At 35.3% G+C, this 14,397-nt stretch overlaps 1 protein-coding gene across 2 annotated transcripts; it reads right to left on the bottom strand.

Annotated features, from left to right (window-relative positions):
* Window positions 1–7,428: 7,428 nt before the first annotated feature.
* On the bottom strand, window positions 7,429–13,747 carry LOC132098733 (interferon-related developmental regulator 1-like). Of its 2 annotated transcripts, none has more exons than XM_059504878.1 (12): window positions 13,527–13,747; window positions 12,110–12,214; window positions 11,901–11,979; window positions 11,655–11,779; window positions 10,613–10,770; window positions 10,475–10,525; window positions 9,689–9,867; window positions 9,466–9,574; window positions 8,345–8,479; window positions 8,128–8,256; window positions 7,952–8,047; window positions 7,429–7,838 (listed from the first exon to the last, which is right to left on the bottom strand). In XM_059504878.1, the coding sequence occupies exons 1-12, from the start codon at window positions 13,555–13,557 to the stop codon at window positions 7,752–7,754; spliced, it is 1,284 nt and encodes a 427-aa protein (XP_059360861.1). In that variant the 5' UTR covers window positions 13,558–13,747; the 3' UTR covers window positions 7,429–7,751. The 2 variants fall into 2 exon arrangements, with proteins under 2 accessions (XP_059360861.1, XP_059360862.1); XM_059504879.1 differs by lacking the exon at window positions 13,527–13,747 and adding an exon at window positions 13,319–13,510.
* Between the last annotated feature and the right edge of the window lie 650 nt (window positions 13,748–14,397).

Raw genomic sequence — 14,397 nt, 5'->3', positions numbered from 1 at the left:
GTTTGTCTGTGATAGGTGAAAAGTCAGGGTATATTTGAATATTGTGTTTTTTATATTTTTAATGCAGAAAACCATATTGTAGGCGATTATATTTTTGTGCTTATATATTATATTATATTATATTATATTACACTGGAAAAAGTTTTTTTTTTATATATATATTGTGTTTTTGTTCTGCCGTAATGATGACTACCATATTATAGGCCTTCATAGTTTTGTGCTTTTATGTACATATTTATTAATTTATCTTTCTTTCTTTTTTCCATTGTGTTTTTTGCATCACATTAGTGCAGAATAACATATTGTAGACCTTTCTTTTTGGGCATTACTATTTACACAATATATTTCGAATTAGTCATTTGTCCAGAATGGAATCTGACTTGGACCAGTGGAAGATTTTTCTACAGTACCTGATCATGAAAGAGCTCAAATTAGACTCCCTGATACTATTCCCAGAAGCTATTAGATGATAATGAGCTTCTCGTCACTCACAAGAAAGGTCCTTTAATGAAGTAATATCATCAAAATATGCTGCCATCACACTCATAAATGCATGCAAACACATTGTCGTGTGTATAAGGTGTAGTTTGTCATAAAAGTATTCATGCAACTTACATGCAAACCATGAAATGAAAGGGGAAAAAGGAAGAAAAAGGTTGATTAGCATTAGATTGGATGTTAGGTGGGGCTGATTTGATATGCATGGCCTGGCAGGATTTGACTGAAATGTGATTACCATTTTTATGTTTTCAGTGCCAGCCTTTTGCATTATCTATTAGATTTTCATTAGTTGCTTGTCCATCAAGTGTGAAGAAACACAAGTTTTCTGACATGGCCGTTGTCTTGAGCAGGTGTAACTGCTGGTCGTTGCACAGGTTTTTATTATAAATATCACAGCTCACAATTCACGTGGCATTTCCACGGATGGAATAATCAAGTTGAAAAGGTTGTTTGTGGAATGGTACATGGAAAGGAAGTTAGATGGGGAAAGATAAGGAGAGGGAAAGAGCAAGCCACAGACATGCTGAGAGGGGAAAACATGCAATAGCTGCAGTGAAGCGTACAGAGAGCTGCTAAGGACACGCTAAATGCCTGCAGCCCTTCAAACCAAGAGAGAAAACAGCCAATGCTTGGATTCGATTCTTGGAGGTGTTTATTCAGGCATTTGATTATTTATTTTAATTTGATGTATTTAAAACTTTATGATAATTTGTTTAAAAAAAAAACTGTGATCAGAGTAAAAAATATTAATATGGGAAATTTTCATTTCCATTCGGCAATTACAGTTAAGACATTTTGAGTTTATTTACTATCTATCTATCTATCTATCTATCTATCTATCTATCTATCTATGTTTATAGTGAGCAGTGATACTCGCCTTCAGTAATTAAAAAGATGCCATTTAACAAATACTACAAATATACTGTCTTTATGTTGTTTCTACATAAATTTGAATATTGAAAGTGAAATTATTGCAATACAAAAGTATATTTAAAAACTTTATTGGGTGGGATGAATCACGATTAATTTCAGAAAAAGGTTTTTTTAAATGATTTACAGCACTTATATATACACACTACAGTATATATAAATTGAAGTTAATTTAATTATATAATTAAAAATATATATTTTAATATTTATTTTAATCAATTTGAAATTGCATCATAACATTTTAAATATGTTAAAATAGAAAACAGGTTTTATAAGTTTTTATAGATTTGATAATAATGAATGAATTTTGATAAATTTAATGCATCATTGCTGAATAAAATTATTCATTTCTTAAAATAATAATAATAATAATTTATAGTCTCCAAACATGTAGATAGAAGTGTGTAATTTATAATTCATTCTATGAAGCACTTTATTGGTCAAAATAAAGAAAAGTCAATCATTCTGATTGATCAATTATTTTGATTATTTTTAAAATAAAAAGTGAAAAGTTTCAGTCTAATTAAAATTGACAAAATGGACATAAGCCATAAAATAAAAAAATCACCTTCATATTTTGAATATCAGTAGCAGTTTTGTCTCTTTTCACTTTAAACTCTGCTTCACGAGCACATAAGCAATGTTCAGGCCTGAAAGACAAACTCAGCCTGTCAATAAATAACGCCAACGTATTTACTACAGCTGTAAAAGGCTGACGACGGGATACTTTTGAAGTGTTAGTGCATAATAAAACGGACGAAGGATGCATGAAATCATGACTGACAGTAATTGCTGCCTTTGTCTGAGCAATCGTGTTTTTTCCGAGAGGTGTTGTAAAGAGGTTATCAGTGATATTAGAATATTTAAAGGGCGACAGAGTAGAAAATGATGCAGTGAAAATGTTAATCCAGAACGCCGGTATCTTTGACCTTCCATCATCCCTAAAGCCTTTGAAGTTCTCTCTCAATCTCAGCTCATCCCGATCTTAAAATCATCCTCTGTCTCTGGGTTTTATACCTCTGCAAAACACAGCGTGCATTTTAAGTGGCTTCTGTCTAGTCGTTGAGATGAAGCGTCGTCTCCAAAATGATGCCACTTTGGCCTTGATGATCTCTTTGAAATGAAAGGCAACCTTCAAAGAAATCAATTAACGTGGAGCATGGTTTCGATTTTTATGGATTTTTGTAAGAGTTGTAGACTAAGATGTGTTCTCAGGTCGGGATGCTTGCTGAGTTAATGTGACTAGTTTGGAATCCTCAGTCATTTGAGGGAACCAATCAGCTCGCGTTCTCCTTCAGAGCCCTGGCAACAACCCCCAGAGCACGAGCAAGTGTGCTTTAATCATCCTACTGAGCAGCTAATAGTGGGCACACACATCCATAACACACACACACATGTTTGTTTTTGTGAAAAGTGGGGACATCCCATAGGCGTAATGGTTTTTATACTGTACAAACTGTATATTCTATGGCCCCACACCAACCCTACACCTAACCCTAACCCTCACAGGAAACTTTGTGCATTTTTACTTTCTCAAAAAAACTCATTCTGTATGATTTATAAGCGTTTTGAACCTTATAAATGACCTCATAAGTCACTCTCTCCTTGTAATACCTGTGTCATACCCATGTCATTATACAGAGTTGTGTCCTAAAATGTCACAAAAACAAGAGCACACACACACACAGGCACTCATATAAGCATTCATGTAAACACACACACAGAGAGATCTCTCAGAAGCCAGCTGGGTGTCTCTGTTGAAGTTCCCGTCCTCTTGCCTTTCTCCCATAATTCCCTGTTCTATTTACTCTTGATTGCTCTTATTTAACTGACCACGGATGAACTCAAATCTGCTCCCACAGCCCCATAACCTACATTTAATTCAGCTAAATGGCTTTGTATCTGTTGTAACAGGACTAACTGAATAAGTTCAGTCCTCTACATTTTGTTGCTTGTCTTCCCACACAGATTTCCAGACTTTTTGACATTGCGAACTGATGTACTGATCTGCTGACTGTACATATGTGGGACACTTTTTGGAAAAGTCCTATGCTAATACTACAGTCGACATATACACTGCTGTTCAAAAGTATGGGGTCTGTAAAATTTTTTAAATGTTTTTGAAGTCTTTTCTGCTCACTAGGGCTGCATTTATTTAATAAAAATACAGTAAAAACAGTACTATTGTGAAATATGTTAATGTAATTTAAAGTGTTATTTATTCTTGTGATACAAAGCTGAATTTTCATTATCATTAACTCAGTGTCACATGATCCTCCAGAAATCATTTTAATATGCTGATTTGCTGCTCAAGAAACATTTTTTTTATCACAATCACTGTTGAAAACAGTTGTCATGCTTAATATTTTTGAGGAAGCATTTATTTCAAATAGAAATAGCATTATTAATGTCTTTACTATGACTTTTGATCAACCCAATGCATCCTTGTTGAATAAAATAAAATAATTTAATGAAAAATTCTTTTGAATGGTATACTGTACCATGTTTTTTATCTCACATTATCATCATCATAATCACCATCAAAAAATAAAATTACAAATTAAAATGAATGCAGGGTATTTACAAATAGGACCATGGTATGTTTCTGTACTTGTTATACTTTTTGTAAGTGTGATTTGTGTTTTTTTGCAACTTTCAACGATCATGGTACTACCATGGTACAAAAACACAGTAATACCAATTTCCTTTACATTACATACAATTGTCTTATAATAGTTGTATATAATTCATAGAGGCTTGTATTTATCTTTTTTAAGCATGAAATAATCCCTTTCATGCAACATACAGTAAATTAGAAATATATGCTACAGCACGGTCAGATCTATCTATAATATCTTGTAATATGCATTGCCACACTTGTAATACTGTATCCATCTTTTATGTTATCAGCGCTCTTGAATAACCTCATGTGGGTGGGTCTGTGTGAATGGAGCTCTAGCAGCGATCTAATATAGTGATCTGCGCTTGAATAGAGGAGCTAAAGTGGCGAACCCGCTGCGCACGCTATTCTGGTGCCAAGGTTCTGGCTCGTGCTGCTTGTGAACAGGTGCCTTGCAATGAACCCCAGCATTACCCAGCTTGGCACGGCCCAGTAAACAGTTGTCAGACCCTGTGAGCATCCGAATGTATCACTGGCCTCCATCACGAGATCGTGTGGCACCGGCTTCCACCGTGACAGTGGGTTTTTGGCCAAAATGAACAGAACGCATATGTGTTTTTGTTGGAGGCTGGCTGCCGACCATGGGAGTGTTTAGGACTGTTCTGTGTTTATGTGTCACATGTTGGAGGAGTCACTTAACATCTGAGCTTGGCTGAAAAAAAAAACAGCATGTGATGGCACGACTGATATCCAGTTCCAAAATTACATTTAATACACAATTTATCATGATCGTGATATGAAGGCGGCACATTTAAACCTAATTAAACCCATTTTTCAATTATGTGATTGAAAATTCAATGGTTTCTGATTTAAACCATCACAGAGGGAAAACTGCATGTGGATAAAGGTGTTGCAAACCACTTAATTAGACCACTAGAGTTCTTGATAAATAATAATAAAGTTTTTTTTTTTTTGCAGTTTAGGGTTGTTTCAAACACTGGGGCCTCCTGTTTTAGTGAAATCAGTGAGGTAATGATTTTAAAACAAAAGCTCCATCAAGTATTATTTGATCTGTCTAAAGGTAGAAATAATTGACACATATTAATGGAAATAAGTTGCAGTGTGAATGTGTTTGTAGGATAATTAATGACGTAACCTCATTAAGACGATGAGTTTAGGGACTTACATTCTCAACAGTGATCAGCTGCCATCTGCTGGAAGATTCAGCTCCTGCAGGTAACTGTTGAATAAAAAATAGTGCACATATTGCTCTGTTTATAACGCACCACAAGCATTAATATCGGTGTAAACAGTTAGTTAAATTATTATAAATGTTAACTGCTTACATAAACCGAAAACAAACAAAAAAATCTATCTATCAGTAAACTAAGTATAAGTAAACACACACAAACAGCCGTTGTGTATTTGTTTAAAGTGTTATGCTAGGTTCTTCTGTGCTAATGAACATAACATTATCGCAGATGTTTCCGCATAAATTTAACTAGAGGTTTCAAATATGCCTAAAAAAACCTGCTGCTATCTGACAATTTAATATATTTGATTAAAGCCATCTTTAGAAGCAGCGAGAGGACATTCGCCAGCTCTCACTTCAGTGTTGTTGCTAAAAAACGATGGAAGTTTCTGCTGGATGTATGACAGCTCAAGAACCGGTTCTTGTTAAATGATTCACTCACCTGCCCGTGAGTTGGCGGTTTGAGCCGTGAGTTCACAAATGATTCCCTCAGTGAACCCCGAGTCATTTTTTTTCGATTATGACTGATTCGGATCGAACCAGGAATATATTTTGAGTTCACGAGGTTTACACAATCTACAACAACAGAGATTTGTTTTAATAAATAATAAATAAATAAATAAGTATAGCTTTATGCATCCCCTAATTGTAAGTCGCTTTGGATAAAAGCATCTGCAAAATGACTAAATGTAATATTTTACACTACAGATTTATATTGCAAATATATCTACTTTTAGTATATCTATATAGAAATTAATTAATACATTTATTGAATAAAATTATGTATTATTTATATTTATATATATTAATACATTATATAAACAAATGTTATTTTTAATATATATTCACAAAAGTCTGTGAAGATGCATTTTCATGTGCAGTGCAACTCTGTGACAAAATAACTCTAATCTATACATGAAATTTTTCATGTCGCTCTGTCTGAACCGTCACGACTGTGGCAACAAGAAGCAGACTGGAGAGGAGGAGTTCTGTCAGGAATTCTGTCATCAGGTCTGATTTATGAAACGTCCCAGAGCTCTGCACCACCAGCTGCTTCAGAGATACTGCTGTGTGTGTTTACTGAATGAGATGCACTCAGACGCACAGCTTTATTTGCTGATTTAGGTTATGCTGACATGCATGACCCTGTTGAACTGAGGTGAAAATAAAAAAACATTAACAAGACATGATTAAAGGAATCATAACTGTAATCTTCTATTGAATAGTTTTGACATTGGTTAAACTACAAAATGTGTATTTAATTGTAATATTTGAATTTGTATATGAAATAATGTGTATTCACTCATTTGTGACTTAATTTTTTATTGTGAAAAATAAACGTATATTCTGTAATATGTGAATTTTCAACCACATGACCAATTACAAAATGTGCAGTAGCTTTACAACGCAATGCATCTGCAAATTAAATACAGTATCTCAATGTATTGTGCTCGCACTGACTTCCATTTCAAGACAAGTACACAAAATTGGATTACAAATGCGAAGTAATTTAAAATTGATAACTGGATGCCACTCAATGACACAAAAATGTGTCATTGCGTAATTAATTTCATTTCACATTAAAAACAATTATAGTACTGTATATGGGCAGGCAGTAGGCTATAAAGTGCACAGTATGCATGAGTGTTATTTTAGTATAATTGAGAAACTATAAAAATAAAAATCTCTTGACGTATTTTTCCCATAACGTCTAGGAAATCATTTAATTTCAGATGCAGTGTATACTACTCTTACTGTTTAAACTCTTCTATATGCTAACACTGTATGCTATTCCAGATTTATTTTAGGTATAGTCTAATAATCACAAAGTTATTATAACCATAGGAAAGAGTACCTGAGAGATACACAGGTGTCCTTATACAATAATTATGCTGACATACGATTTTGTTACAAAACATCAGATGGCTATTTCAGCTTAGTGAATTTGTGTCCATGGCAACTGTGAAGCAAACAAGCGAACAGATTCCATGAAGTGCAGAGGAGGTTCAGGATGTCTGATGTAACCATTTCTTTGAGAGTTCAAGGCCTCTCATCTTATTAAAATGAGTCATCCATAATTATGAGAGATACTGAAAAAAAAAAAAGGACTTTTGAACAGGGGGCATCAACATTTTTTTAATGTACAGCCTAGTCACTACAGTACAGCCCACCGTGACATCACTTATACACAAAATACTCATAAATACTGTGCAATTCATAACATTACAGGACCTACAACTATACAAACAACAGAAAACATTATCTGATGTTACCAACCCAACACCATTTACATATAAACTCAAGTTAGAGTCAAAAGAATGAGTGAATTTATAGATCGCAAATATTAATTTAACATAGATGTATATATAAAAAGAGACCATGTTAGGAATGCAAAGAATCATAAGAGTTAAATGAAAGACGAAAAAATATAATGAGCTTTACAAAAATTTAAAACTCCCCAACATCCACTCTTTTGTCCCGAAACTTGTTTCTGGCCTTGGTACGAGCTTTAAACGCAGCTGCATTGTAGAGGTGCTGAAAGAACAATAGCATACAATTACGCAACAATCAAAACTCAGAATTTCTAAAATATCATAAAAAATAAAATAAAAAAATAAAAACACATAGAAAATAAACCGCTTTCCTACCCTCTCCAGTCTGGAGCTCTTCATGGCTTTCAGAGCAGCAGAATCGATCAACATGGGTGGTCCCAGTTCAAACACGTTCCTTATGAACTCGTTTGCCTGTGGTCAGAAAATTAAACCTCAATAATCACTTCAAAGATCCCTTTTTTGAATCTATTCGCAACATCTGAGAGCTTTACCTGTAGATGGTAGTTCATCCCAGAGCCAACGAACTCTCTGAAGGCGTCATAAGTCCTCTTCTTCACCCAGCTGTCAATGACCATTCGCTCTGTGGCGAAGCGGATTGTCTCGCTCTGAAAATCCCCTTCCTGTTCCAGACACAGAAGAGAGGTCAGGGTCTGAACTGCAGCACCGATGAGTCTGTCAACTATGACAACTATTTACATCCTATCTCACCTCTACGGCCTTAAGGACATCTCTGAAGACGGATCTTTGCTTCCTCTTATCAGTCTTGGCTCTGTGTTTGTTGCAGTCGGTGGCTAAAGCGTTCAGCTGCTCACACAACGGCTCCCAGCCATCATAATCAAACTCCTGTGAAGATACAAATCATATTATATTAGAAACAAAATTATTAAAATAAACATTCCAAATTAAAACTGAAAATTATACAAAATACATTGTTATTTGCAAAGTAATTCACTAAGCTATTAAAACCATTTTATTGAAAGTTAAACACTTTAATGCATTTTATTAATTTATTATGATTCCATATTAAAAAAGATTAATATATTATTTAATAGTAATATATAAAATAAAAGTAATACACTTGATATGGTAACACTTTAGAATAAGATTCCATTAGTTAATGTTAGTTAACTACTTTAGTTAACATGACCTAAACAAGAACAATCCTTCTAAAGGCATTTATTAATCCTAGTTATTGTTAATTTCAACATTTACTAATGCATTATTCAAATTAAAAGTTGTACATGTTCACATTAGCTAATGCACTGTGTATTAGCATGAACTAACAATGAATAACTATTAAATTTACTAACATTAACGAAGATAAATAAATAGAGTAATAAATGTATTGTTCATTGTTTGTTCATGTTAATACATTAATGGAACCTTATTCTAAAGTGTTACCATATGAATTTAATAAATTGAATATTTAATATTTAATTAAATTTCATAATATTAAAACTTTAAAATATTTAGCAATTAAATCTATTTTATTAATATTATTTTGTACTATTAATCCTATTTTTAATACATTTTAATACAATCATTTTTTAAAAGGTTACATAATCATTTCATAAAATTAATTTGTATTAAATATCTAAACATTTTAATACTTTAAATAGAATACTTAAAATATATTAAAATAAATTATTGATTAATAAAATATTAAATACATTAATACTATTCTTTTATCAAATACACTATTTAAAATTTGCGTTTACATTTAAATAATGAAATTCATGAAATCATTGAATAAATATTTTAATAATATGATTGAATAAAATGCTAAATAAATGTGTAGAATTGTATTATTATAAATACTAACAACTTACAGGGTCAACATCTCTGATGAGCTCAAACAGAAGGGCGATGGTCTCCCCAGCAGCAATCCTCATGTTGACATTGTCATTCTCCAGCAGACGTGGAAGTTTAGCGAGATGTCTGAAAACAGGAGAAGGTTGTACCTTAGTTGTAGGTTCCAACGTCTCCTTCAAGATCAGTTTGTGAATACCATCAAGGATCTATGGCCTAATAACAGTGTTTTCCTACACTTACTTTTGTGCAATGACTCTGATATGGCTGCCGGTGCAGATGGTAAGCAGCAGGGCCCAGGACAGGAGAGCGTTTGTGTGGAGCTGCGTGGTTTGAGGATTCACAGAAGGTCTGCTTCCATCTTCGCTGACATACGAACGAGTGAAGAGGCTCTCAAAACACTCCATAGTGGCATACACATCCTGGAGGTGACACAAACATCAGGTCTGAAAGCCTCGGAGGCACCAACAGGTCTAAGTGCAAGGAAGAACTACTCAACGCATGCTTACGGTTAACCTGGGAACCACTTTGACTGGATCATTAAATCGCTCTATGAATGAATCAGTCAATCAGATTTGAGAACCAGTTCAGTGGAAATTCAAAGATCTGTTTTTACTCTGATGATTTTCATGATGGTTGGTTGGTGTTTTAATGCCATGCCAGGTTCCTTGGCTATTTTCAATGGCAAGAAACAAGTTCAAATGCTATAAAACAGCAATACAAAAAGCTAATAAAGGGGTTTAAAAGTTTGTTTTGGATAAAAACCCTAAAATGGATTCAAGGTTGACTCATATTCAAAATGATTTGAGTAATAAACCAGCACGATTTGAATGAACGGCCATTGTATTGACAAAATCTGCAGATATAGTCTGTTAAAAATTCCACATAAAACAATTTTACAATATATGGGTTTGAAATTACATTGATGTCAATAATTTTCTCTCTTTCATTTTTAACTAAAACAACGGTTTAAGACTGACGTCCACTTGAAAGTTAAAAACAGTACAAAAGGTTTATAGCCAAACTTACCATGATATCATCTTCTGCTACAAGAGTGCAGAGGCCTAGACTTGTAGCACACTAGAAAAAGTCGAGATCAACAGATTGTTAAAGATTGTAAAATCATTTTAATTCTTCAAGGCGCAGTAGAGGAGCATGACCGCTTACAGCTTGTCTGGCTTGAATATTAGCTGCTCCATCGTTGAGGATGGTCTTAAATACGGGTTTAAGAGTCTTAAAAACCTCTTCGCTCTCAATCCCAGACCCCAGCTGGATGCACAGTAGACACGCAAGCGAGGCTGCAGCACACTGCTCCACTCCTTTACCTGGTTTAAAAGTGCAAACATCCAACTCAACTTTCCGCACTGATGTCATGACAACATCTTAAGCGAAGCTTAAAGGGGTGGTTCGGGATTTTTGACATCGGACCTCATTTTTAGGTCAGCCTGGTTGTTATTCATCAGTGGAGACATTTTTTTTTTTAATTATCCAGTCCTTATATTTGGATAGTTGGCCGATGCTAGCCTAGCGCGAGTCAATGGGTATATGTTAGCCAGCCATTAAAAACCGTTTTACCCACTCCACAGTGCACCAAACGCAAATCAATTATAAACACTAGACTATCGATGCAAATGTCCGTTGAGAGAATAATGTTAGAAATCAAACTTACCTTTCATCTCAATGATCCTAAAGGAACTAGTTTCTCAGCCGCTGCGGAATTTTACTTTGCTCCGGTTAGTAATGCGGCAAAAAGTAAACACAGAACAGAAGCGCACTACAGTCGTTACATCCAGCTAACCGGCTCACTCGGTGGCCTAGGTAATCAATATCACTCCGCTGCTGCTGTCGACAAGGCTTATGATTACAGGGAACAAATTATAACTAATGCAATGTGATGAAAGGTAAGTTTGATTTCTAACATTATTCTATCAACGGATATTTGCATCGATAGTCTAGTGTTATAATTGATTTGCGTTTGGTGCACTGTGGAGCGGGTAAAACGGTTTTTAATGGCTGGCTAACATATACCCATTGACTCGCGCTAGCCTAGCATCGGCTATCTATCCAAATATAAAGACTGGATAATTTAAAAAAAAAAATGTCTCCACTGATGAATAACAACCAGGCTGACTTAAAAATGAGGTCCGATGTCAAAAATCCCGAACCACCCCTTTAATTCCAACTATACAAAATTTCAAATGAAGGCAACCTTTCTTCAAGCAGCGTTCAATGCTGTCAGTGATTGTCATCCTTCTCTCGGAAATGAATTCGTAGAGGATTTTGGTTGCCATTGCAGTCTTTAGTCCATCAAGGGCACCTTGTCTGGTCTTGGCACTAGAAAGGGAGCATAATTACTTCAATATTACAGACTGCTGCAGGCTTAAGGTTTTAGCAGAAATTGATTATTCTGAACAATCAAGCACAGTTTAGCTCAGAAACCCAAATGAACACAAACCTCTTATCCACCGTGCTGTCAATGTACACCTTCAGTTTGTACTGGAAGTCCTCCTGAGCCATTTCTTCAGTTTCACCAGCTGTCAAATAGGAAGAGAGCTAATCATAAATGTTGCTTTCTTCTCCGATAAAGCTCTACACAAGAGCTTATTCATCCTTTGCATTACACTGTAGTGTAAAAAACAAAAACAAGAGCCTGCGAATACCCACCTTCCTCTGCTGCACTGGTTCTTTCACTGAGGCTGCTGCAGTGACTGAGGGTCTCAATAGATGCATCTTCATCACTGAACGGCTGGACATTCCCCTGTTGTCCCCCTGCAAAAACAGATGAACTATAAATCACTTCATAAAAACTTCACTGCAAAGCTGCATTTCAGCATGAATCTGGATCGGTTACGGTTTTCAGTGTCACTTTTCCTTCAGAAATAATTTTCAAATGCTGATTTGATGGTCGTTTCTGGAAAATAAATGTATAAATAATTGTTTGCTTTGCTTAATATTTTTCTGATGAATTTTAAGTTGAAAAAAATAGCATTTAGTTGAAATGGAAATCCTTTGAAACAAATGCCTTTACCATCAGTTTTGATCAATTCAGTGCATCCCTTAATATTTTTTTTTTTTAAGTGTGTTTTCCAACTAATTTAAGATGGTCATGGGAATAACCTTATACAACCATTGCATTTCTTAATGAGTGTACATAATGATTTAGCCTGACGTCTGCAAAAAGTGTCAAAAGACAAACAAAACTGCCACTGTTAGGGATTTTCTCAGACAAAAGTAAACATGTCTTGCTATAGAATAGTACAGCAGAGTTACAGTAAAACAACATGTGGGATAGTGTGGAGGACAATAGCAGGCTGCCAGTACACAAAGTCTCTTCTTCTCGAAGGCCTGGGCAAATCCAGCGAGCAGATGGGATGAGAACATTTAATAACACACTACAGGCTGATTTATGCACATCTACGGTTGAAAAAAAATTGGACTTCGTGTTCCTGGTTCCTTCTTCCTATCCTCTATTTGGTCCCAAACAGGCCTGTGTTATATAAGCAGGCTAATGTGGCTAATGTGACCACATGGCCAGAAATAACCTAAAACACACACATTGACAGCTGAAAGTTAACACAGAATATTACATTTCACATAACAAATTCGATCTTATATAATATCTTAACATTTATTAATCTTAAGTCATAATATTTTAACATAAATGATCAAAGTTGATTGTTGTTTTGATATTAATCCTGTTATACTAGATGATAACCATCTTAGTTTATTCTATGTTAAGCTTTGGTCGTTTGATACATTTAATTAATCTGACAGACGTTTTATATTAGACCCTAGTATATAAAACTAAACAACGTTCCCTAAAATACCACATTTAGAAACTCCAACGTACATTTTCTGCTTTCCATGACTCACATTGTGCATTATTCTTTTGTTTGTGTCAAAAGAAAGACACTCCTGGCTGTCAACCAATACAGGTCACGTAGTGATGGGAGTTGTAGTTCTCATCCTTCTATTTCATTACGCGGTCGATGTGTACTGAACTACAAACCCCAGAATCCTTTTCGCGCCTCAGGCCGCTAAAAAAAAAACCGGTCATTTCCAGATATTCCATCCTACTTACCTCTGCCGCTCCTTTTCTTGGTCCGTGGCATTTTGCTTAAATTAGTAGTTCCGTGCCTAAAATCAACCAATACTCGACCAGTTTTTACTATAATGTCTTTTCAGTTGAGTATATTCCAGTGGCACAGTGAAAAGGAAAGTATTAAAAGCGATTCCGGTGTTAGACTTGGAGCGCGTGCGATACATTTTCCCTCTCAAACTAGGGCTGCGTCAGCGCGCTGCCGCCAAGCACCTTTATACGACCGATGGTGACGTCCTTAAAGAGGCGTTACCTCACGCGGACCTGGAGACAGTAGGACCAATCACGTTTGAGGATGCGCCGACGTCATCACATATGACAGACTTCCGCCTGGTTTGTATTGCTTTTGTCACGTCCTCATGCGGGTTCTTATGTGTGCACGTTGCAAGTACAGCTCGTGTAATGCTGAGGTATAGTGATGGCAAAATGAGGCTTCCTGAACCACTGAGACCTCGCAGCCCATTGCTTCACCAAAAGGTTCATTACTCGAAGCTTCATTCATTATTGCTCACTAGTGACACCTAGCTACTGTGCAAAGAAATAGCAGACCAATAAAAAAAATACTGAATCAATGACCTGAGCAGACATTTGTCCATTGCCTGGGTATCAAATAAAATGTTTCTCTCTCTGTCTGAATTTACTTGTGCAGAGACAACTGTCACACACAGTTCATTCATTATTCATAAATTGTTTGGATAGTGACAGTAGGAACAACAAAAGTGAGACTGTGTTGAGTGTAGTTCTATGGTGGAGGGAGAATAACGCAAATTGCAACAGAAAAGTGTGGGGTGGGAAAGGTTAAGTAGTAGTAGTAGTAGTATAATTTTATTGTCCTGGAGAGGAAAATTGTTTT

The sequence above is a fragment of the Carassius carassius genome, chromosome 22, assembly GCF_963082965.1.
Source record: "Carassius carassius chromosome 22, fCarCar2.1, whole genome shotgun sequence".
NCBI classification, from domain to species: domain Eukaryota; kingdom Metazoa; phylum Chordata; class Actinopteri; order Cypriniformes; family Cyprinidae; genus Carassius; species Carassius carassius.
This window is presented reverse-complemented; position numbering and strand designations above follow the sequence as displayed.

Coding starts and splice junctions, on each gene's coding strand:
- LOC132098733 (XM_059504878.1), bottom strand. CDS start 13,557: ATGCCACGGACCAAGAAAAGGAGCGGCAGAG. Junction 11,780..11,900: donor GACAGCACGGTGGATAAGAG/GTTTGTGTTCAT, acceptor CTCCCTTTCTAG/TGCCAAGACCAGACAAGGTG. Junction 9,868..10,474: donor TAGCAGAAGATGATATCATG/GTAAGTTTGGCT, acceptor TGTCACCTCCAG/GATGTGTATGCCACTATGGA.